The sequence below is a fragment of the Aricia agestis genome, chromosome 3 (genome assembly GCF_905147365.1).
Source record: "Aricia agestis chromosome 3, ilAriAges1.1, whole genome shotgun sequence".
Classification (NCBI taxonomy): Eukaryota; Metazoa; Arthropoda; class Insecta; order Lepidoptera; family Lycaenidae; genus Aricia; species Aricia agestis.
Window position 1 is genome coordinate 22,932,722 of NC_056408.1, and position 27,158 is coordinate 22,959,879.

Sequence of the window (27,158 nt, forward strand, 5' to 3'; positions counted from 1 at the left end):
TCTAGGACTAATATTGCTATACTGTGTCTAGGGCCTAGGCTATATCTCAAGAACCGCTCCAGCTAGACTTCTAAAAATTTCACAGATTGTGTATATTATCTGTTGCCACTATAACAACCAGTAGTAAAACAAAATAAAATAATTATTTCCATTCCCATACAACAATCGTTATTTTTTTGGCCTTTTTTGCTCGATATCAATAATAGCAACCGGTAGGCACGTTGATATTTTCGCAAAGGCCTCGATTATATTATGTTAACTTCAATAAATATATATATATATATATATATATATATATATATATATATATATATATATATATATATATATATATATATATATATATATATATATATATATATAAATAATTTAAAAGGGGCTACCATACAAAAACACAATTTTAGGTCTAATTTTGTTCTATAACGGTACGGAACCCTCCATGTCCGACTCACACTTGGCCGACTATTTTGTAAATAATATGCTTACATGTTTTGTCAATCGTAGTTATTTATTTGGACAGAAATATCGCATAGATTTGCTCACAAGGATTTGGTGATCATTTACTATATTTGGTGGTCATTTACTATATTTGGTGATCATTTACTATATTTGGTGTTCGATTACAATTTGAAGTGTTGTCATGACTAAAATAGCTGGTAGTATTGCAATTTTAGACTTTATTTTTTTGGTGTTCTATATCTTTTTTTGGTAATCAAGTTTAGGGTATCAGTGCATTTTTTGGTGGTCATTATATTTGTTCCCATTTCTTTTTTCTTATTATCAAAGTGTAATTTACTTTTGCTTTTTGAGAATTGTCATATCAATGAAATACATTACTGCAACCCTATGATAGTATTTAAGATTATTAACATTTTAAAAATATAGGCACATCAATGTAATTTGTTAAGTCCAAGAGAAAAATACAATAGACCAAGGCTTGGAAACTTTCATAGAAGTTCTGGTTCCCATGGATATAAATATCTACCAAAAATGTCCCAAATGTATATTTTAAACCTTCTGAACGCAAAAATAAAGTAAAATTTACTATGAAATGTTAGTCTAGTCAAACACCATTCTTTAGTAAATTTCTTCGAAAAGGGAACCTATTGTAACACGCTATATGGTTGAGTTTGGCTGTTTCAGGAGTAAAGCAAAAAACCCGTAGGTTTTTATTATTATTACAACTTTAGAATTCAAATTAGTAGTGTCTTGAATTTTTTTGTGAAAGTAAAAGGTCTCAAAGAAAATTATCATAAAATTGTTATGAACTTTAGCAGTTTAAATCTGGTAGTAAGTTGGACCCGTCTAATTTCCGACCTATATCTATTTTACCGACATTGAGTAAAATTTATGAAAAGATAATACTGAATCAATTACTAACGCACTTTAATATAAATAATATTTTACATAATAAACAATTTGGATTTACAAAGGGACGGTCTACTACAGACGCAGGCGTTGAATTGATCAGTAGTATTTTTAATGCCTGGGAGACGTCGCAGGATGCTCTAGGAGTTTTTTGCGATCTCTCAAAGGCCTTTGATTGCGTGCAACACAAAACATTGGTCAGGAAACTCTGTCACTATGGCATAAAAGGCACAGCACTCGCCCTCCTAAAATCGTACTTGTCAAATAGAACTCAGAGGGTTGAGATAAATGGTAAAAAATCTGCTGGTGCAAAAATTGAAATGGGGGTCCCACAGGGGTCTATATTAGGACCCTTCCTGTTTCTTATTTATATAAATGACCTGCCATTCTTAATTAAAGATAAACATGGGATAGTATTATTTGCTGATGATACATCTCTTACATTCAATGTCAAACGGCTTAATGCGTGTTATGACGAAGTAAATAATGCTCTCTCAAAGATTGTACATTGGTTTAGTGTTAATAATCTTTTACTTAATAGTAAAAAAACAAAATGTATTAAATTCAAATTGCCCAATGTAAGGCAAACGGAAACCAATGTGCTTTTAAATGGTGATGTTATGGAGCTAGTGGATACAGCTGTATTTTTAGGTATTACACTAGACTCCAAGCTTCAGTGGGGCCCTCATATTGCTGGGTTGGCCGACAGACTCAGTTCAGCAGCATGTGCAGTAAATAAGATTAGACAATTTTCAGATGAAACAACAGCACGTCTAGTGTATTTTAGTTACTTTCATAGTATTATGTCCTACGGCATTTTGCTGTGGGGCAATGCTGCAGATATAAATACAATTTTTGTGCTGCAGAAGCGAGCTGTGCGGGCAATCTACAAGTTGGCCCGTAATACTTCACTTAGAGAAAAATTTAAGGAAACTGGAATCTTAACTGTTGCTTCTCAATATGTCCTATCAAATGTATTATATGTTAAAAAGAATATATATCAATTCACGAAAAAATGTGATACCCATGGGAGAAATACTCGTAATAAACATAAGCTTGAAATTCCGGTGACTAGACTTACTAAAGTCAAAAATTCTTTTAAAGGTCAATGTATACGCCTTTATAATAAGATCCCAGAAAGCGTTCAAAATCTCTCAATTAATAGATTTAAAAAAGTTGTTAAAGAACGTTTGTGTACCAAAGCGTACTATAAAGTTACTGATTTCATGAATGATAGTACGCCATGGGAATAAGGTCGCCCCCTGCAGAGCTGTTTCATTATAATATGTATAATAATTGTACATTCGTTGTATTTTATTTAGTCATAATGACACTGTTATTTTATAATATATTTTTTGTAATTTTCCATCTTTTTAGAAAAAGATGGCCCCGTGCGAGTTTCTTACGCCGGTTCTTCTCGCCGGGTTAGTTCCCGAACCGGTGGTAGGCATCTGTGTAGCCCCGACGTTCAGAGAATATTTGAAAAAATTTATTCTGAATAAAAAATTTTGAGTTTGAGTTTGAGTAGACAATTAGGGTGCATTTCGAATAGCATTTGTAATAAATATCGCCTTTTACATCGAAATGTTTTATCGAACAGCTGAGGATCAGCTGGAGCTTCAACTACCTGTTATTCTTTTATTTTTTTTCTGGACGCACGTGTTTGCGAAATGGACTTGCAACTTGTCGTAGCAATTTAAACTTTAGTGCTACGTGAACATGGTCTAAAGTTAATCTAGCAGTTTAAATTCGAAGTTGTACAATGCGCAATACTTTGAATAGTTTCGATTATGCAAAGGATGTACTTTTTTCAAATCAGCTGATGTTAAGGCACAATGGTGAAAGGCCCTACGTATACAAAATCATATGATCGACCAGTTATGTCTTTTCTATTGTTGAGTTTACACTTGCAATTGAAATTTATTATTTTTGACCGACTTCCAAAAAGGAGGAGGTAATACGTTCGGCTGTATGTATCTCTTTATTTTTATTTTTATTGTATCAAAAGTATGTAGCTACTAAATTTGCTTAACACCAGCTTTTCATTATTAGGACTCAAAAAGCCTCCTGTTACATATATGATATAGATAGGGATTACAATATTTTTAATCAAAACATGCACGTAGATGCAAGAAATGGTTGTATAACCAGTACAGTCATTTTGGGTAACTTTCAACCACGATTTAACTTTGAACAATACCATAATGTATTGTTCAAAGTTAAACCGCAAGTCAAAGTTACCCAAAATGAGCGTATAGGTATAATATTATATTGTATTATCTATGGTATAACTTAAAACAAAATAAAATTGCGTTGTAACAAGATCGCAAGGAAAATAATTAATAATTATTATGAATATGTTTAACGAGAATGTATCTAATTGTTCTTAAACCTATAATTCTATCCCTATTCTTGATAATTATAATATTGATGTTGATATTTTAAAGGAATTTAGCCTTTAGCACATAAGGATAGAGCCTATTTTTAAAAAATGCTCCCACTCTTTGTACTGAAATGCGCGACAGCTGAATATCAGCTGGTTAAGAAAAAAGTGAGCAAACTCAGTTGTAGAAGAAATAAGGTTGAAATTATAAATGACATTTTGAAAGGAATTCGAAAGCGTGCACATGTTGAGAGCCTGCTTGTTGCTATGCGATTTTGTTGGAAAAATATGGGAATCAAACTGTACTTAGATATTTTTGTTTATTTTGAAACAATTTGCGAAATATTAATATATATATATATATATATATATATATATATATATATATATATATATATATATATATATATATATATATATATATATATATATATATATATATATATATATATATTTAAATCGCCGAAGACTTGTTGCGTCTTTTCAAAGTCGAACCCTATGGCGTCTACCATTCCCAATGACTTTTTAATTGTTATTCGTGCGAATATAGTTACATTGCTGTCATGTGAATTCTATTGTCGACGAGAAATTTTGTTTACGTACGAAAATTAGATATTCAATTTGAAATAATTCTCGCTGGTTTTTTGCTTCCGTTCTCGATGGAAATCATGTGACACATTGTATATTTTTGTATTCGTTCCATGCATTTAATCGTTTTTCCTACATCCATTTAAATGTATGGTTATATTGATACCGTATATTGTACTATATTAATTCCATGCATTCTACTAATTAAATGACTCCTTACTATATTTGAGATTATATCGGTACCGTATATTATTTTTTTATGTACGCCATAAACTGTTGAGTTTGTTGCTTCCTCCTAACCTTATATGTTATATCGATACATACATAGGTACCTATATAATAGATCCCAATAAATTCATTGCGTGATGTGGTCTCTGTCTACCCCAATGAGGGACAGGAGTGACGATATGTATGTATAAATAGAGAATCATCACTCTTTATGAAGTCGATTAAAATGAAATACTTATTTCTATAACTTGGAGTACATAACAGACATTAAAAACAAGTTATCCCTATATTACATAGATTAATTAAATTTTAAATTATAATCAGGTAAGTCCGCTAGGCTAACTAAAAAATATTAAGAATAATTATGATAGATATGATCATTTTATTTATGTGAGCGTGTTTCTTCTGAACTTAAGTATGAACACAAAATAAAACAATTGTTTCGGTAGTAGATATTTTTAAGTTTTATTGTTTAAAATCAAGTAGGTACAATAATAAACCCATAGTCATAATAATCAAAGTGTCGGACAAATCAAATACACCGAAATAGGAACATAAAAGTAATTTAAGAAATTAACAATTTTAAGAACGACCAGTTGAGAAGCTAATTTACTGTGACATTGACTATAGTTAACTTGTGTATGTAAGCAATACTAGTTTTCAATCGTGGCTCTGCCCACGTGACAAGTTGATAAAATTTAACAAATTGAAATTCGTTATTAGCCGTTTAGGCGTTAAAAAAAATAAAACAAAAATGCTTAGAAAAATATTAACCTGAAGAATCACATATCAGACATACCTATCAGTACAAAGTCTCAAAAAAAGGCCCTTTAGGCGTCGAAAAGAAAAATAAAAACGTTTAAAAAATTATTAACGTACCTATCAAAAATAAGATAAAACAGTCCAAAATCTCAAAAAATTACACAACTACACAAAAATTACACAACAATATATATACTTTGTTTGTAAATTTAAATTATGGTTATTATCTATAATAGTACCTATTATTTCTGTTTATTTGTTTTGTACAAAAAGAGGACGGTATTTGATTATAATACAAGTTCACAATAATAATAAATTTTTTCGTAAGTAGTTGGTTAACGCGCGCGCGTAAGCAAACACGACGCGACGTTGCGTTCTGTGCTGTGATAGTCATAGTCAATCATGGTTGTCGTGATTGATGTAGATCGTTTCGATCGTTTTTTGTATTGTTTATTGTATCTTCTTCTTATCCTCATGGCTGAGGGACGTGACCACCAAAATTTGCTTTTTGGAATAGGGCTCTCCACTTGTCTCTATTTTTGGCCTGATGAAATGCCTCCTGGAACGTGCAGTCAGCAGCCTTGACAATCGCGTCTGTCCATCGTGTAGCCACTCTGCCTCTGCCTCTTTTCCCCTCTAATTGCCCAGCTAGTATGAGACTCTCAAGATTATTAGGCTCCCGGCGGGCTATGTGGCCAAAAAAGGCAAGTGATCGTTGTAGACAAAGCGTGGACAGGCGGGTGGTAATTTTGAGTTGCTGAAGTATAGACGTGTTGGTCCGGTGTGCGGTCCAAGGGATGCCGAGCATTTTACGCCAGCACCACATTTCAAAAGCGTCAATCTTAGCTCGAGTACGTGCTTTTAGTGTCCATGTCTCGGAGGCATATAAAAATATTGAAAAGATTAGGGAACGCATTAGTGTTATTTTTATGCTACGATAGATGTTCTTATTCTTCCATATCTTTTCTAAGCGCCCAACCGCAAATTTAGCCATCTGAGCCCGTCGGACAACCTCCCTCTCGCAGTTACCATTGTTGCTAATCAACGATCCCAGGTAGACAAACTCCTCTACGGGTTGGAGATCTTGTAGTAAGGATGTCTTTTGTATTTGGTTCAGCTTATCGACGTACATCAGTTTGGTTTTATTGCGATTGATTTGGAGGCCAAAGTCTCGACTAATCTTTTCGAGCCGCGCTAGAAGTTCAGCAAGTTTCACTTCGCAAGTACTTATAAGCGTGGTGTCGTCAGCGAACCTTAGGTTGTTGAGAAGGTATCCGTTAATTTTAATACCATCCTCCCAATCTTCCAACACTCGACGCATTATATATTCGCCTACGAGGTTGAACAGCTGTGGAGAGAGGATGCAACCCTGTCTGACACCACGCTCTGTAGCAAACGGCTCTGACAGATCATTGTCTAATCGCACCCTTGATCGACCTTCTAGATAGAGGTTTTGTACCAAAAATATGAGATGATCGGGGACGCCCAACTCTCTCATCACCTCCAGCATTTTGGACCAGACGATGCAGTCAAAGGCCTTAGCGTAATTCACAAAACAGAGTACTATTGGGACATTGAATTCTCTGCTCTTTTCTATCAGCTGACGGATGTTTAGGATTTGTTCTCGGGTACCCCTGCCCTTTACGAATCCCGCCTGCTATTTGGATATCTGTCTAGTTATATAGTGTGCCAATCTGTTGTTTATAACATGGAGAAGAATCTTACTGGCATGTGAAATTAGTGAGATGGTCCGATAATTTCCACACTTTTTAGTCGACCCTTTCTTATGTAGTGGTATCACGAGAGATTCTGTCCAATCGTCTGGCCACTGTCCTGTTCTCCATACTTTAAGACATATTGAATGCATTACTCTGATTCCACACTTACCCAAGCTCTTAAGCACTTGTGCCTGTATACCATCTCCACCGCAAGCTTTTGTTTTGAGCTTATTTATAGCTGCTTCTACTTCATGGAGAACGATGTCGGGTTCTTTATCTGTAAAATCTAATCTAGTGTCAGGTTCATCAGCGTCATATTTGTACAGGTCTTGGCAGTAGTTCCTCCATCTTGTCATCACTTGGTTCTTGTCTAAAATCAGGTTACCCTTTTCATCTTCTATGTTCCAAGATTTTGATTTTCGTTCCCGTGTGAGAATTTTTACCTTTTGGAACATGTCTCTTGGATGTAGGGTATCAGAGTGTGTTTGTATATCTCTACATATAGAATTGATATATGCATTCTTGTCATGTCTACAGAGACGCTGTACTAGTGAGTCAAGTTCAGAGTATCGCTGTTGTTCTTCCTTTGAACGAATTCCTCCAGTCTTTAGAGCCTTTCTTTGTGCGATTGCCTCCCAAGTGGTCATCCACTCAGATCTAGGGTGTTTTACTTTCCGTCCATTTGTGATTGTTCTAGTTGTCTCTTCTAATGCGGCCTTAAGCTGATTCCATGATGTATTGGCTGAGTCAAATGGGCAATACGTTTCACTGTCCAGTCGAGTTTGTAGTGTGTCCTCAAAAGCTTTCGCTTCTTGTGTTAGAAGAATATTTTTGGATGGTGGAGGCTTTGAAACTACTTTGAGGCGGACTCTGTATTGAGCTATTAACAGCTGATGGTCGCTGCCACAATCTGCACCCGGAAAAGTCTTTGAGAGAGTTATGCACGACTTCCATCTGCTGCTGATTAATATGAAGTCAATCTGATTTTTATGACCTGTTGGCGATCGCCATGTCCATAAGCGTCTTGGATGTTGTTTATATACCGTGTTAGTTACGAATAGTCCTTTTTCAATGCAAAACTCTAACAACATCTCACCTCGACTGTTGCGGGCTCCTAAGCCGTATTCCCCAATAACATTCCTTAGGTGTTGATCATTATCAGTGTGCCCTATCTTAGCATTAAAGTCTCCCAGGATGATAGTACATTCCTTCTTTGGTAACGCTTTGCAGGTTAATTCTAGCTCGTGGTAAAATTCCTCCATTTCTTCTTCGGTGGCTGCAGTGGTCGGCGCATAGACCTGTACAAAGTTAATTGGGTGTGGATGGGCTGAAATTTTTAAGGATATAATTCTATTGTTGATGGTATTATACCCCAATACCTTGTCTCGTAGCCAGCTAGCAACTATGAAGCCCACACCACTAAAACTATTGTCTTGCCTGTCAGAGTAGATTACCATATTTCCTTCAGGTGTGATGTGGTATCCGTTATCTTTGACATGGGTCTCACTCAATCCTAGTATAGCCAGATTATAGCGCTCCATCTCCGCTTCAACAACTTCGATTTTTCCTGGCCTTAAAAGTCCACGGACATTCCAGGTTCCTATTGTTATTGCCCTTCCCTTGGGTGTTAGTTTGCTAGAGTAAGATGTTATGTTTCCAACTGCAGCCGGTAGCCAATTTCACACCAGTCGGCCCGGAACCAAGCTGGCGCCGAGCGTTAGTCGGGTCGCATGACATCATATTATCTCTGGTGGCGTTCTTAATCATGGTGGTTTTCTTGGGATTATAGTCGCGGTAGTTTCCCGTTGCTTTCCGCGCTAGACTTTTAGAGGGTATTTAGTCCTCAAGGCCACTACTGCCTAGGAGTCAGGTTATCATATCCGCCGCCTGAGACTCGGCGTTGTTACTCGTTTAGCACCACCCGGGGGACACGTGTAGGGTAGTAAAAGGTAATTCCTACGGACGCGAGTAACCACCGCCCCCGTTTATTGTATCAAGTTTGATTAATTTTAAACATTGATTTGATTTGTAATCTAATTTTAATTGCCTGAAATGTAAAATCAGCGATATGCGATCAGTAGTTGGGAAAGGGTCCGGTGGCTTTAACACAGGTTATACTGTAACCTAGCTAAGCTGCCGGTTGCGATCTTAACATTCTAATATAAAAAACCATTGAAAATAAAATAATTTGCATGTTGTAATTGTCTAGATTAAGGTTTTTATGTTATCGAGCTGAATAAAAGTACATTATTATTATTATAAGTATGCCATCACAATTACTATAAATCTTGTCAAGGGTGTCGATTTATGAATGAAGAAAGTCAAGATTAAAAAAAAATCTCAGAACACTGTACAGTGTACAGCCTAGCCCATGACCCGGTAACCACTTGACGTTGAGTTTCGATGCACTTGTTTGGGCTATTTTCTCATTACCGTGGCTTTCTAATAGCGAAAGAATTATTTAAATTGGTTCAGTAGTCTCGTAACTCGTAAGTTAAATAGTAATAAGCAAACGATTAAATATTTCGTCTCTACAATATTAGTAAGTATAGATATTTAAAAATACATTAGTCCCAACCCAATTCGCAGTCTAAACTCAGTCACTGATGGGCTTTTGTTTAAAATATACAATAGGTAAGTACTTATCAAAGAAAATCATATACGTAGGTATGTAGGTAGGGACATAGTAGTTAATACAATCGATCCAAAATACTTTTAGACAGGTAAGTATATAAACAGTTCAACAACAAACAGGACACTGGACGTCAGGATAATGATCGTAAATTGCATATTTATTTGTAAATAAATATGCTGCACCAGAAAAATGAAGATTTATAAAGCGATTTTATGTTATTTCGTTTCATAGGTAGAACAAAATTATTTGTAATAGTATTGATATTATTCTTGGTCGTCGCACCACAATTAAAACATTTTTTTTGTATTACAAAATGGGTCGACGGCCAAGGCCATTTTATTTTGTCTTTAAAATAGTTTTTAAAATCACTTCTTTTAAAAAAAACGATCTACATCAATCACGACAACCATTGACACGACAATCTAACACTGAAAGAATTTTTCAAATCGGACCAGTAGTTCCTGAGATAAGCGCGTTCAAATAAGCCCTTTCAAATAATTTCCCTCCGTTTTTTCCACATTTTCCTCTATTTCTTCGCTTCTATTATTCTTAGCGTGATAAAATATTGCTTATAGCCTTCCTCGATAAAAGGGCTATCTAACACTGAAAGAATTTTTCAAATCGGACTAGTAGTCCCTGAGATTAACGCGTTCAAACAAACAAACAACCTCTCCTGCTTTATAATATTGAAGTGTAGATAACATTTTTACTACTTTTCTTACTATTCTACTACTATTTTTCGAAAATGTGTCAAATAACTACCTAATTGTAATATCGACATTGCATCGATTCGATATATTTGTTCCTGTTTTCCTGAAATACAGTTACAGATTTGATCATTATTCTGAATGATCGTCATTATGTTTTTAGGGCTATTCAGGAAAAAGACGTTCAGGAAAATGAGGAATTCACTAAATTCGTTTATAATTAAGTATTGATATAAAGAAAATTATTAAGAACTTAGAAATGTTGCGGGCCTTTATAACTTGGTATAAAAAAAGTAGTGAAAAACAGACAAATGTTGGCACAGTCGAGAAATGTAAATGACGTCTTATTTGGAAATTTTTGTAGAACGTATTTCAAAGAGAGAGAGAGAGAGCATAAAACGAAGACCTCTATCCACACCAAAGCACTGCGATCAAATAAAGTGAGCCAGCAGATTTTATCGCAAAATAGGTTTCAACCCGTCACGTTGAGTATATCGGCAAGGCATTCAAAACAAACAATGCGCAGGACAATGACGCGAATTTTATGAACATTTTAAAAATATAATTTTTAGTTATTTAATGTAAGTTGATGTGTTATTTGTTGGTATCGGATTCTTCTCTTCTTTATCTTCAAATTAACATTAAATTTTTAATCCTTTCTAGCTCATTTTTTTTTATAAATAATAAATTGTAAGCGGCAGTATCGAAACTACACGCAAAAATTTCATAATTTGGTACTTTTTTTTATAATAACTTTTGAAATATTAACTCTACTTTCAAATAGTTTTAGCAGCATTTTTGTAAGTTAATTAGACATTGAAATGTGTAATGTTACATCAAATTTACGAAGGCGTTGTGAACCCAACTTTGAAGACATGAATTTAGTCTCTCTCAAATATTCGCCCCACTACACAATATTTATACCACAAGCGTCATTACGTCCGCGCTGGCCGGCAAAAAATATAAACAAAAACATGCCCTTGCATGTCGCGTGCGAACTCCGCCCCCTCGCCTCTGTCACCCCCGCGTCTCCTCTGGGACGATGTCGTTTTGTGGGACGTAATTAAATCACACATTAGAATTGATAAAAACTTTAATATATACAGGAATCCACATTATCGGCGTGTTATACGTAAACAAAGTATCGAATATACGCCACCGATATACGGCGCACAGTAGCGACCTCCAAAATTCGCGCGCCAAATAGCGGAACTAAGAAATACGCCGAAAAGCACTCCGGTGACAAAACAACGTCCATGCCAATATTTCACCCAGCCATTGTACTAACCTTAACACTACTTCTGGCTGAATTTGAGAGATGGTCAATCTTGCGTCCGTATACAGGATGCAACAAGTCAGTCGGACGCAATATCATCGGTAAAAACCGCCATGTAGGACGCAATATCAACTCCGGGGTGGAAATATATATATATATATATATATATATATATATATATATATATATATATATATATATATATATATATATATATATATATATATATATATATATATATATATATATATATATATAGCACTAATGTGCAATTTAAGATTTTCAAACAATACTTAGAAAAATAAATTTAACTGATCTTCATTGTGATTACACATTAGTGCTCCGGTAATCGGGGTCCTTAAGAGGAGTCCACACCGCCGTTTTTCCATACAAACGCTGTCCCCTGTTTCCTCCCTGGATGATGCCGGTAGAGTTATGATTTTTTTCCTGAATATCTATGGCTACTATTAGCATGTCCCTATGTTTTCTTCTTTTCATAATTTTATTATTAAAATAGATAAGATCGTCCAAAAACCCAAAAAAATGGCAAGATTTTCCTCTGTGTTCAAACACCCAGAAAACAAAACTGGCTAAAATATACAAAAAAATAAAACATAGGAACACAACTCAAGCCTTGTTTTAATTCTTAATGAAAAAAGTACTTAAATCGGTTAAGTTTTGGAGAAGGAATCAGCGGACAACGAATCGAAGATTTTCTGTTCTTTTATTAGAACTTTTGTCGTGTTGTCTCTATCGCTCTGCGGTGGGAGACTTGAGATTGGTGAGATAGCAATACATTTTCAAATACCTATTTTCAATTTCTCTCACACCTGGTGTATCCTCTTAAAGACCGATTTAGTCGATTGTTCGATTTAGCCCTGGAGACCAGCACGTACATCAGGCGCGGTCCGAAGGGGGGTGGGGGTTGTCACTGGGGACATGACCACCCTTTCTAGTTATCCTATAACAGCGATAAATTTTTAGTGTAGTGACTAGTGAGTGACCCGCTCCAAAACTTTAGGCTGCGACCGCGCCTGCATGACATCCTGCCAACAGACTTGATCATTGTATCATGCCATGCAACCTTGCAAAGAGCCAACCACATAGAACTAAAGAAACTTATGTAACGATTCCCAATTTCCTTTCCTATATAAACCTCTTGCATACTTGAGCCCCAACTCCATTATTCTAACAATGTTTTTAGGGTTCCGTATCCAAAGGGTAAAAACGGAACCCTATGACTGAGACTTCGATGTCTGTCCGTCTAGTCTGACCGTCCTTTAACCTTTTGCTCTTTAAAGGTTCGCGCACACTTTGTCGGCGCGTGCCGGAGCGGGTCGGGGCACATCGTGAGCATCCGCATGTAATGTAACATTATAGATTCGACTCTTGTATACTCGAGCCCCCTGCCCCAACTCCATTATTCTAACAATGTTTTTTCAGTCTTTTTTCTAAAGGTGCTTCCCTCACCGGGAGCATTCGCATTCGCATATTAAATGTAAGTAACATAGATTCGACTTTGAGCATTACATAGCAACTAGCAAGTTAACTTCACTGTCAGGTAGCAATTAGCATTGATGTAACAAGATGTATCAATATATTTAATGTTACACCTTGTAATGCTCGGTTCTCCTCCCTCATGACTGATGTAATGCTCGACTCTATAACGTTAGTCGTTACAGTACAAGCGAATGCTCCCGGTGAGGGAGCACCTTAACTCTTATTAGTAATTTTTGCTTTATCAGACCTACATTCTAATATTGATAGTCGATAGAACCAAATCTTCTAACTCTATGAAGGACGCACGCGTGCTTAAGTTTCCGCCCTTGTTTCCATACAAACGTTGTCCCCTGTTTCCTCCCTGGATAATGCTAGTAGAGTTATAATTTTTTTCCTGAATATTTACGGCCACTAATACAATGTCCCTATGTTTTCTTTTTTTTCATATTTTAATTATTAAATAAGATATGAACGTTCAAAAACCCAAAAAAATGGCCAGATTTTCCACTGGTGTCCAAACATCCGGAAAACCGATTTGGCTAGAATATTAAAAAAATATATATATGAACACAGCTCAAGCCTTTCTTTAATCTTTAATGAAAAAAGTACTTAAATCGGTTAAGTTTTGGAGAAGGAATCAGGGGACAACGAATCGTTGATTTTCTGCAGTTGTCTCTATCGCGTTCTGCGGTATAGGCTTGAGGTAAGGGAGACAGCTATAGATATTACACGTACTTTTTTTTCATTTCTCTAGCCCCTGCACTGGTGTATCCTCTTAAAATATCGCTAGTTCGTGACCAAACACACTGTATAACATCACGCTGCCGGCTGCGACCAATAAGAGCGAAGAGTCAGAGGAAAATGTGCGGAAAACGGGGAAAATTATTTGAACGCGTTAATCTGAGGAGCTACTAGACTGATTTTTATGTTATTTTGCACAGATATAGAGATCGCATGGACGGTGACATACGCAATTTTTTTTGGGAAAATGTACGTTTCCCGTCAAAATCCTTATTTACGGGGGTGGAGTCGCGCAGAATGTGAAACGTCTAGTAATTGTTCATCATAAACGTTTGAAATACTATTAATATCGAAATGGTTGTAAATAAAACAAAAGCCGGCTGGCGAATACATTTCGCGAGCCCGAACAAGGACGGTCTTCGACATTATGAAATTAAAAAAAATGGAACATCTGTCACGACGGCACGCGAGGGGCGCGCGCCTACAATACGCCATCTTTAAATGCGCGTAATTTCTATGGTTTCATAAATTCATTACACCTGGAGAAAGTGGAATTTTGAACATAGCGTAAATAAATAAAATATGGACATGCATTAATTATGTCACAGTCATCTAGTTAACAATATGCTACGTCTTGCCCGCACATTATGATATTCGACTTCATCGAAAACCTGGGTCGCATTCAACGAAGACGATCTAGCCAATTGGCAATTTCTCGAGCGCCATGTTTAACCAACAACACCAGCAAATAACAACAGGCTAAAACTGTATCGTTCGGAAATAAAAAATCGGAAACATTTGTTTTTAAATTAGAAATAAATAATACTTAAAACAAAAAATAAATTAAAACAAACTTTATAAATGTACTGTTAATTAAATGTCATTTATATTTATAGAGAATAATAAAAGTGACATAATAAATAGTTTTGCCCATTTCGTCGTATTATCTTGGTTCTCTACCGCAGCTGTACAAAAGCATATAAAGTAAATAATAATGAAGCACAGCTTTTGTATTTTTTTCGGTACCGTTACATTTGAAATTGAGATTCTCATTACAAATAGAGATTATCAAGGTGTGATGCGCACGCGTCGAAGTTATTACATTTGTAATTTTTTTTGACAGCGCGGCGCCTCCGTACATCCGCCGCGTGCGGAAATGCATCTGGTGTTGACATCAAGAGATTGTGTTACAAATGCAATAAAAATGTTTTAATCCAGAATTTTGCAGCAGTTACTATCAGAATGTCCTACGTGTTGACCTACCACAGGTTCGGGAACTAACCTGGCGAGAAGAACCGGCCGCGACGTAAGAAACTTGCGCGATGAGAGGAATATAATTATTATTTAAATAATTATTTACTACTTTAGTTCAGTCCATTCTGTGTTATCTTCTTGATAAAAGCCATCATCATCATCTTCATCATCAGCGTATCTCCATTTGCTGCTCTACATCGGTGACCTTATTTTGCCTCTGGCAGATGATCAGTGATGTCTATAATTGTTAAATGTAACCTATGTTCTTCCCCGTTGTCAACTTAATGTTACAGTCGTACCATATAGGTACGAGAGTGTAACAAAAAAGTGATACATAATACTTTAGGATGCGTTTGTGTCCCTTATACAGAGTTCACTATCAGCATAAGTATCAGCGCTGAAGGAGTTACATAGTTTACTGAAGGGTAAAACGGGACATTCTTATTCTTTATTTGCTTCAAAAGTGGTGGCACATTTTGGTATAACAGTTATATACAATCATTCTTATGATCGTCACTTTTCACTAATATAATATTACTAAGACTTCGACCTTCATGAAGCTATTATAGAGCTCTCTCTTCACAATCACGCCCGTCTTTCATATGCCAGGTGAAAAAGGACGGCGCGGAATCATCGCCAAGTTAGTTTTACTTGAATAAAAGACGAACTATAATGATTATGAAAAAAGTGTTTTGAGAAAATTTAGGTTTTATCAATGCCTTTTGAGATATCAAAAATATTAAAGAAAAGACAGCAAACTTCGAAGATCCAAGCATAAATGTGTCTAAAACAAGGTTTTTTGTAGAAAAGAAACTATCAAGCATTTTTTCAGTAATCGTGTTTTCGTCTTGAGCATTTACGGCCGTTCCCAATATTTGATCTATCTCTGGTTCTGCCCTACTAGAGATAGGAATAGCTCACAATTGACATAAAATATATGTCTCTAATGTCTAATGTGAGCTATTCCTATCTCTAGTAGGGCAAAACCAGATAGGCCTGGAGATACTGACACAAAATTCTTGGTCATTTGTACCAGTATGGCGGTTTTACAGGGGTATAATTACGTAAAGGCAAAAAGGAAAATGATGGTCATAGCGCTCGCACTGGCAGCCCAAACGCGTGGGCGTTAATCGAACGTGTCGGATAAATAACGAGTGTCAAACGATTTGTTCCACAAAAATGCTTATATTTTCAGATAGTCGAAAAAAAATAAGTAGGCGAAAGCGTAATGCCATACTTGTCGGGTGCGGCTTACAGCCCGCCATACCGACGCGAATACGTTAATTTTAATAAAAAAATGAACCATTTGTACCAGGCTAATTTTTGCATAGCTAATCATCGTCGAATCGTTTGGTGAAAAAAAAAAAATTACACCTTTGCAGTAGTATGGCGGCCATTGGGCGCTGTCGGAAAAGTATGGCAAGGTGATTTTCGTGAATGGCTACTCGACGATAATTAGCTATGCAAAAATTAGAATGGTACAAATGGTTCAATTTTTTTATTAAAATAAACGGCATTACGCTTTCGCCTACTTATTTTTTTTCGACTATCGGAAAATACAAGCATTTTTGTGGAACAAATCGTTCGATACTCGTTATTTATCCGACACGTTCGATTAACGCCTACGCGTTTGGGCTGCCAGTGCGAGCGCTATGACCATCATTTTCCGTTTTGCCTTTACGTAATTGTACCCCTGTAAAACCGCCATACTGGTACAAATGACCAAGAATTTTGTGTCAGTATATCCAGGCCTATAGATCAAATATTGGGAACGGCCGTTAATGTTCATGAACTGAAGTTACTTTTGTCAAAAAATCATTTTTCTTACAGATTTTGAGATCTAGGTTTAAGTATGTAGGTAGTCAAGTTAGGGTCAGGTGCGCTCTTAAGTTGCGGGCCCATGTTGGCCATGTCCAGCAGTGGACGAATATAGGCTGATTTGATAAGACTTCGATGTCTGTCCGTCTGTCTGTCTCCAGGCTGTATCCCAAGATCTGCCCTAGCAGTTAGTTTAAAATTTCACAAATTATAATGTACATATTTCTGTCGCCGTTATAACAAGTACTAAAATCAAAGTTAAATTAATAATTAACCGCGGGCTTCTATACAACAAACAGGATTTTGACTGTTTTGTTCGATATTAATAATGGCAACAAGTAGGCACTTAAAATATTCACAAATACTTACTCATTTGTATATTTTATGTATTACTAGCTGACCCGGTGTTAAGCTATACATATTATTGTAAAGTTTCATTAAAATCCATTCAGTAGTTTTTGCGTGAAAGAGTAACAAATATTCATACATCCACACATCCACACATCCATACATCCATACATCCATACATCCACACATCCACACATCCACACATCCATACATCCACACATCCACATATTCGTACACATCCATACTCACAAACTTTCGCCATTATAATATTAGTAAGATGTGCTTGTAATAAAATCAACATTCACAGCTTTTTGACAGATTCTCCATACTTCATCTATCAAGTTAAGTAGTGGATAGCCTATTCGGCACTTATCAGGAAGTGGTGAAACAGGCCTTAAATATTATTAAGATTTCCAGACCCTCCAGGCAGTAATCCAGTCATTATATAAATTCCAATTTCTGAGTCTGTTCGATAAAAAAGGAACATATTAATATTATGTTACTTACACTGTACAGTGTACACACTATAAAATTAAAAATAATATGAATGATAAAATAAAGAAAATTGTAATTACATACTTAGGTATATCCTACGAATAATAAAAACTACTTATATCACAGCAATTATTATTCATTTCATTTCGTCACCTTTGTCGAAATGAAAGAAAGCATCCCCTCGAGTTTTTGGCAAGTCCATTCAGCTAAATGTCATTGTCAAAGGGGTATTGAGAGGTTGTTGAACCTGCCTAATCCAGGCAGATGGAGGCGTCGGTCGGCCCGCGGCCGGCGCGCGCGCAGCCTCCGCGCAAGGTGTTTGCGCGCATCTGTCAAATGCCAATGCGCCGACTCGGTAACGCCAACTTTACCCAGATCCACATAATACTGTGAAAGTTAACCAAAAGTTAATCGCACAGTATAAATTAGGGTGCTTCTAATATAAATCCTAGAAACAAGAAAGTAATATCAGTATAAAATTTATTTCTGTGCTTATGAATTTTATCGGTTTTCAATAGGTTTTCAAGAGTAATTTCATAGTAACGTACTTATATACAACGCAATAGATACTTTTGAGGACTCAAGATCCACTAGATTTACGGAGACTTACACCCGTATTCTTAGTTATTTCCTCAAACCCGCCTTCACTCCTTAAGAAATTCCTCAGGTATTCTTGGTCCGTCCTGGTCCCTTGATCTTATGCCCTACATTTTTTAATTTTGGCCAAAAATAATGCCCATGCCGTATTGGGATCCCTCAGCAGCTGAAGTATCTAAGATAACCTAGAAGCGAGGAAGAAATTCCCTGCCTTTAGTAATAGCAGCTACATCAGTATACTTATTTGAATTTTTCACTCATATCGTGTTACGGCCGTTCCCAATATTTGATCTACTATCTCTGGTTTTGCCCTACTAGAGATAGGAATAGCTCACATTAGACATTAGATACATATATTTTACTAGCGACCCGCCCCGGCTTCGCACGGGTATCTATACTAATATTATATGTTTGTTCGTTTGAACGCGCTAATCTCAGGAACTACTGGTCCGATTTGAAAAATTCTTTCAGTGTTAGATAGCCCATTTATCGAGGAAGGCTATAGGCTATATTTTATCACGCTAATACTAATAGGAGCGAAGAAATAGAGGAAAGTGTGGAAAAAACGGGAGGAAATTATTTGAAAGGGCTTATTAGAACGCGCTAATCTCAGGAACTACTGGTCCGATTTGAAAAATTCTTTCAGTGTTAGATAGCCTATTTATCGAGGAAAGCTATAGGCTATACTTTATTGCGCTAAGACTAATAGGAGAGAAGAAATAGAGGAAAGTATGGAAAAAACGGGAGAAATTATTTGAAATGGCTTATTTGAACGCGCTAATCTCAGGAACTACTAGTCTGATTTAAAAAATTATTTCAGTGTTAGATAGCCCATTTATTGAGAAAGGCTATAGGCTATATTTTATCACGCTAAGACTAATGAGAGCGAAGAAATAGAGAAAAATGTGGAAAAAATTGGGGAAATTATTTGAAAGGGCTTATTTGAACGCGCTAATCTTAGGAACTACTGGTCCGATTTGAAAACTTCTTTCAGTGTTAGATAGCCCGTTTATCGAGAAAGGCTATAGGTTATATTTTATCACGCTCAGACTAAAAGCAGCGAAGAAATAGAGGAAAATGTGGAAAAAAACTGGGCAAATTATTTGAAAGGGCTTATCTCACGAACTACTGGAGAATTTTTTCTGTTATTTGGCACAGGTAAGAAGTAGACCACGTGAAGGATCATAGGATACTTTTTGTGGACTAATTTGTCTGTGAAATATCTAATTTACGCGGGCGAAGCTGCGCGAAACGTTTCGCGTGGTCACGACATCACGCGTAAACGGCTGGACCCATTTTGCTGAAATTTGGTATAAAGATACTTTGAGTCCCGAAAAAGAACATAGGATACATTTTGTCTCGCAAAAATAACTGTTTACTGCACAATATACTTATATGATTTGCGCGAAACTATTCAATCTATTTTGATGGAATTTGGTGTGGAGATACTTTGAGTCTCGAGAAAGGACAAGGAATACTAATTTTGTCCCGGAAAATGTACGGTTCCCGCACAATAAACTTTGTGATTATCGCCTGAAGTCTAAACTATTCAATCTATTTTGATGAAATTTAGTATGGCAATAAGTCTCGGGAAAGGACAAGGGATACTTTTTATACCGGAAAATGTACGGTTCCCGCACAATAAACTTTTATGATTCTCGCCTAAACTATTTAATCAATTTTGATTAAATTTGGAATGGAGATTGGAGATACCTCAGAACAGGAAAATAAGGATACTAATTTGAATCTGGGACAAGGAATGTTTTTGTCCCGGAAAAAGTGCGGCTCCCACACAATATACTTTTCTGATTTTCGCGTAAGCGACTCAATCGATGTAAGGGAACAACTATAAAGTCCACGCGGACGAAGTCGCGGGCAACAGCAAGTAAAATATAAATAGATTCAGCAATTAGCAGTTTTGATTTATATTCATTATTATATAGCGAGCGGTCGCCCGCGGCTCCGCCCGCTGCAAAAAGCTTACCCAGGAAAGACTCGGTCAGCAAAATGATTGCCAGGTCGGAAGGTCAATTCACAGACACCGACACTAACATAGACGACGCAGTCATTATTATACGCAGGCTGCACACTGCACATATTGTCTTCCTCCCGCACGCGCACCCTCGCCTTGGTGACGCCCACTATCCTAATATTTTAATTTCGCCATAACTTCTAAACCAAACGTCCAATTTTAATCATTCAAAGACCAAATATTATCTTTATAAAATGTACTTAGTGATGAAATAATTTATTTTGATAAGGATCATTAGCATGAGTAAAATAAATGCGTTTAAATGTAGTAAAAAAAAATCAAGATAAAGATTTTTAAATAAAAAAAAGGTTGTTGTGCCTCACTTGACATAGATAGGTATAGTGTGTCGCGGACATTTTTGTAGATACTTATAAGATCTACATTTACTTCGAACATTGTACGGTTCTATCTTTTATAGTGTAAGCAGCGTACGCAAAATAAGCAAATTTTCTGGTTGTTTCCGAAAAACTAAAATATCTTACGGAACCCTATATTTTCCAAAATAAAAAGTAGCCTATGTTACTCGTAAATAATGTAGCTTTCGAATGGTGAAAGAATTTTTAAAATCGGTCCAGTAGTTTTTGAGCTTATTCATCTTATATCTTTATACGAGCAATTATTGTATATATAATTGGAATCTCGGAATCGGCGCCAACGATTTTCATGAAATTTAGTATATAGGGGGTTTCGGGGGCGATAAGTCGATCTAGCTAGGAATCATTTTTAGAAAATGTCATTTTATTCGTGTTCTATCGAATACCGAGCGAAGCTCGGTCAAATAGCTATTACAATTAAACAAACAAACAAAGTTTACCTCTTTATAATATTAGTAAGTATAGATGTCAATTGTGAGCTATCTCTAGTAGGGCAAAACCAGACATAGATCAAATATTGGGAACGGCCGTTAGTTGTCACGCAAATTTTCCCGTACTCTGTTTTCCAAATTTTCAATAACACCTGTGCACAATTATTATAAGGGCTAACAAAAGGGATGGTATTAAAAAATGCTTCATATTGCTACAAATACATTTACAATTTTCCTATAAAGTATGAAATGTTCTCGTACAAAAGGTCAGACTTTTTAATGATAGGTATTTGAAGTTAATTGTCGTGAACTTTGCGAGTTATTACTGTCGCACCGCACTTGTCTATTGTTTGAACTGGTCGTTAGCAGCATTGCTAATTAATCGACAGTCGCATAAGGTATAATTGAAGTGGACTCCTAATCGCCCTTAATATTACCTCAACATACGAGAGTTTCTCCCTTGCAATTCTGAAACACGCTACACGTCATGAAAGTTAATAAATAATGCCACAAGAATCACCTGCTGCACACCCTTGAATCGAGTTCTACGACATTTCCAGACCAAATGCCTATTAACCTATTGGTTGTGCGAACCATCTGCTTCCACGGAGGTCGGAGAATCGACCCACTTCTACTTGACCAAAATTATTTTCATGATACTGCCTGCGTGTATTTAACGTCATTAAATTGACTTGGTCCCTTTGCAGTACTCTTCCCCTCTTTCGTCTGTAGTTAAATAGCTACTTCTGCAAGACTAATGATATCTCTCTGTCCGCGAGGCCCGTAACATAAGTATAACAAGTTAAAACGATTAAGGTCTACTTAATTAGTGAGTTAACCTTTAACCCTTTGAGTGACGTAATGCTCCAGCCTGTTCTACTTCATTAGAATTTTTTTATTAGGTGTATCATTCACATCCTGTGCCTTAGTTGTTTTTGGACTAATCGTGGTTATTTAAAACTGCTAAAACTCATTGCATCAAAATTAAAATTCTCAAAAACTGACTTCGTAAATTTAAGAATTGATAATGACCTAATCAAGAGGTGCAGGCCTAAAGTTATATGATAACTAGTTTTTATATACTTGGTAAATGATAATATTAATAGGATTACAAACGGACAGAAAGAACTTACTTAAAAGATAAACTTACAGTTGGGAACAAAACAGCTTTAAAATTGAAGAATAACACAACCTACAAAATGAAATCGTAAATTAAATATCTACTAAAGGTAATAAAGGTAAAATAAGTAATATTTACATTCTTGACCTTACTGTTTTTAAAGGAGATAATATGAAAAATATGATAAGTAAGTAATGAAAATTGCCCCAGTCCGGGGCTGTTCTATTCTGGTGATCGTAAATGTCATGCAGTAGGGGATGCAAGAGTCGTATACGTATATTATATTTTTCTTCGTAGCGTAGACTGAAACGTCTTTACTTTAAAATAAAACGTACCACCAATACCTTAAGAGTTGGTTTTCAATGAAAAATGAAATCGGCAGCTGTAACATTACAAGCAGGAGCTGCAGCCCCTACTGAAGTTGTGTACGGCCGACGGCGTGAGGACTGAGGCGTCAGGCGTCGCTTCGTCACTCCGCCGTTAGGTCTCGTCGCGCGCGGACGTGCTCGCGTCTTCAAAATTATTCATCGGATTTACGTGAAGTGACTATCGTGTATATTGTTTCGTGACTGTGAAATGTTTTGATATGAATTAACATTAGTTCGTTTTAAATTTCTTTGTCTACGAAAGCCGCATAAATGATGGGTGTAAGCAGTTGTATGAGCGTACGACAAGCTAGAGGCCCCTGTCACTGTCCCGCTTGCCCTAGGGCTTCGGGACACGGGGCTCAGATGCCACCTCCGACTCTCGTCTTGCCTCCGATGGCATTGGAGCCTGAAACCACGCCTGTAAAAGACAAGAAGGGATCTAAAATGAAGGTCCTCAAAAAGATAAAGAAAAAGATTGGATTAGGTAAGTTTCTATTGAATTTCTTGTAAACAATGAATAATGTAAATTGTGTAAACATACTATGTTTACATGTGATACATTTTCATTTATTAAAATGATTTGGTTCACAATAGAAAATCAATAACGACTAATAACGGTTTGTTTGGACTAACGAACATTCTGAATATATGATGTATATATTTAACATTTCATACAGGATAATATTATGTAATTAATTATTATTTTAATCGAATATTGTTCCCATTTTTAATCTGTGTGAATGTCGGAATACACCACAGCTTTTGACCTACCTACCCGTTATCCAATAACAATTGCTTGTCAGTTGAACGTGTTGCAACGGCTTTTCCTGTTCCGATTAAATGTGGTTTATATTTTTTCAATTTTATTTTGTGTACAATGGAAATTATTGTTCAAAGTAGCCAAAAACGTAAGTTGTGTTTATTGTTTCCGATTTTGTTTAGGCAAAACACGACCTCGAGAATTACTATCTAAAAAGCAACTTAATTAGTTTGTCAATCACTTACATTCGATATTTTTTATATTCACACACATTCGATATCGTTTCATCCTTTATTATGGTGTTTAATTATATTTCTTATAACATTTTGTTTTGGTATCATGTCGTTTTGAGCGTCACTGAAGTTAACTTTTTGCTACGAGGCGCGTGCCATCTGCCCGTTCGGGGTACGGAGACATCTGCCGCTTTTAATTTTCTTGTAATTACTGGTTCTTAATTAGTTCGTCTTTATAGTCGGACTACTTTTACTATAAAATGTACATCTGCCTATAAGTTTAACATAACCTTATTGTACCTTCTAAATGAATATTCCTAAATATTGTTATTAAAATATTTTTGTCTTAAATGTGCTTATGTGTAAACACTGTCTTTACGCTACTTACGACTTTACGACTTGACTTTGTCTTGTGTTTCTAAGTTTTTATTAATGGACTAAATAAATAAATTATTATTGTTATCATTTTCAATACCTAGACCTAGAATGGCAACGTTTTTATGAAATAACACAAATACAGTTAAGTCTCAGTCAAAAGTTAAGAACAAATGCGTTCAACCTTTGATAACTGTGCACGACAGACAGTAAATAGTGTATGGACTATGGACATTTCAGTGAAAAATAGTGCCATTCAATGGGATGGGTTTAGAGCCAGTGTGGTAGTGCCGATTTCTGTAACCGAAAAGTGAGGGAGATAGTATACATCTCGAGCGGGCTATCCTTGTCCCAGACAAGGAAGTCCCGTGCGAAAGGGACAGCCAGAGGCGACCGTTATGTCGGGGGGCGGCGAGGTAGTATAAATATAGGAAAAATAGATTTTTACAATTATTTCGGTTACGGAGGTCGGCACGAACATGTTTATTATGTAAAATTATAGCTAAGAGAATTGTACAAATAAAACCAATGTATATTTTGTAAATTAATGTAATTTTCGTGGAAACTCAATAAATTTTCCTTCCAAGGGGGTGAGGCATGGAATGTTCTAGAAGCTGGGTACCGGGGCCGATATAAATATGGGTCGGCCGCCATAGTACGACACTCGCTCTCCAACGTTGCCCAGCTTCGGAACTACTGTGTGCTTGCTACCTGGAACAAGACTGAAAAAGTGTTTTAACTTCATCTCCTCATCAAATAGTCATCATCATCATCCTCATTACTACAAGAAACGCTGACCTAGGCGATCTACGGGGAATTAGCGCAAGCTGTCCCCCACATTGTATGGTCCTTCGCAAAGCCGGATTCTACGGCCGGAATCTCTCCGAGGAAAAAAGAAAATCAAGAAGCCAGTGCGGTCAGTGAAGAAAGATGTCCAAATCGAAGGCTTCAAGCATCGCCGATGGGGCCGAACGAGCGAGTCAAACCGGAGTCCAGACGAGAAGCGGAGCATCGACGCGCCCCGCGGCTCCACCGGTCGAAGAACAGGAGGAAAACTCCAGGGAAACCGCCGAAACGTCCGAAACAGAACAAACCTCGACGGAACGAACCTCTACCACCGCCAGCGAGAAAACAGCAGTAGAAGAGGACTCACGACGGAAGAAGCGTGCGCCTCAGGGAAAGGAAAGCAGGAGGAAAATTTTGGAAGCTGAGGAAAAGCTGGCGGAATTGAAACTGGCAGAGGCACGTGCATCGCTCGCCCTCGCAGAAGCCAAGCTGGCCAGGGAAAAGGCCATGCTGGCCTGCGGAGACGAGGAGGGAAACGAGGTAGCAGAAAAGGAAACGGACAAGGTGGAAGAGTGGCTGCAAGGGCAAACCATTAACCCTGCGGCCGAGGAAAAAGAAAAGCAGAACGAAAATGAAGAAAAGAAAAATGAAAATTCGGAAAATGAACCGGAGCACAGAAAAGCTGAAGAAAAACAGAAGAGCAGCGACATCACTTCGCTGGCGGCGGCGCTCACACAGGCCGTCCGCATGTCAAGAGACGCCCCCAGGTTTCTCCAAGAGCTTCCCCCGTTCGCCGGACATTCGACGGGGTGGCTCGGCTACAGGGCGGCGTACTACGAGACTGAAGAAATGTTCTCGCACACCGAGAATACTATGAGGCTAAGAAGAAGCCTCAAGGGAGCAGCCCTCGAAGCGGTCGAGAGTCTACTCATCAGCCAACCGGAGCCGCGAGCAGTCATCCAGGCGCTGGAAAGAAGATTCGGCCGTCCAGACACACTGGCGATGGGTGAAATACAGAAAATCAAGGCGTTGGGCAGGCTGAGTGACAGCCCGCGCGAACTCTGCATATTTGCTAACAAGATAGCGAATGTGGTGGCCACGCTGGAGACACTTAAAAAGGTACACTATATGTTTAATCCTGAATTAGTGAAAAGTATTGTAGAAAAGCTGCCGCCCATTCTGCGCAACAAGTGGTACGATTTTGCCGCAAGAAGAAAAGAAGATACGTCGGACTTGAAGAAGATGACCCTGTTCCTCAATGAAGAAGCCGACAAATGCAGTGCGTATGCGCTGCCCGAGGAGACCGAACCTCACCCGGAGAGGCCCCAGAGAAGAAGACTGGAACGGGCTTTCGCCACAGAGGTAAGTGGCAGGAAAAGGTGCCCGATGTGCCAGAACGAACACCACTTGACGGAGTGCAAGCAGTTCCTCGGGACCCCTGTGAACGAGCGCTGGAACATAGCGAAAAAGAACCGCATCTGTTTTCAATGTTTGCGGAGCAACCACCGCCGAGGGGGCTGCGGGGCAAAGAGGTGTAGTGTCAACGGGTGCGGCATGGCGCACCACCGCCTGCTGCATCACTCCAGACCACCGGCAGACCAGCAACAGCCGACGGCGCCGCCACAGGCCATGGAAGCAGGGGAGGCAGCGACCGTGGAAATAGTGAGCAGCACCAACTGCCTTCAGGAACGACAAGCCTTCCTAAAGGTCGCTCCGGTCACGGTCTTCGGCAAGAACAGCACCAGAATAGACACCTACGCACTCATGGACGACGGCAGCACAGTAACACTCATCGATGAAGACCTGGCGGAGCTCCTCCACCTGGACGGGCCTCGCCACGACATGTGGGTGCAGGGCCTCAGTGATACAAAGAAGTACGAAAACAGCAAAAAGGTAAGCTTCAAGATAAGGGGGCGCCACTGTAAAGAAGAATACGGCGTGGGGAGTGCAAGAACAGTAAAGAAGCTGCTATTCACGCCGCAGAAAATTCGCAAGGAAGACCTGCACGACTGCGCGCACCTGAGGGGCCTTGAAGACCACCTGATGTACGAAAACGCGCGCCCGAGAATCCTGCTGGGTCAAGACAACTGGGAGTTGCTGCTGGCCCTCGAGACGAAAACGGGAAGGAGAAACCAGCCGGTCGCATCCCACACACGACTCGGTTGGGTGCTGCACGGATACAGGTCGTCACATACGCAAACTATAGCCTTCTGTGGCCACACAGTAGCCAAAAAAGAGGAGAAGACAGAAGACAATATGGA

At 37.7% G+C, this 27,158-nt stretch overlaps 1 protein-coding gene across 3 annotated transcripts in view; it reads left to right on the plus strand.

The window, feature by feature from the left end:
• LOC121725733 (protein neuralized) overlaps positions 1 to 27,158 on the plus strand; it is a 57,204-nt gene that overhangs the window by 8,475 nt on the left and 21,571 nt on the right. Inside the window, exon 1 of one of the 3 annotated variants that reach the window (XM_042112814.1) lies at positions 22,858 to 23,227. The exons of 1 other annotated variant lie outside the window; for it this stretch is intronic. In XM_042112814.1, the coding sequence (XP_041968748.1) occupies positions 23,014 to 23,227 (214 nt within the window). In that variant the 5' untranslated portion in view covers positions 22,858 to 23,013. Of the gene's footprint in view, positions 1 to 22,857; positions 23,228 to 23,570; positions 23,652 to 27,158 lie in introns of those variants that run through there. One more of the 3 variants, XM_042112815.1, reaches the window with a different exon arrangement.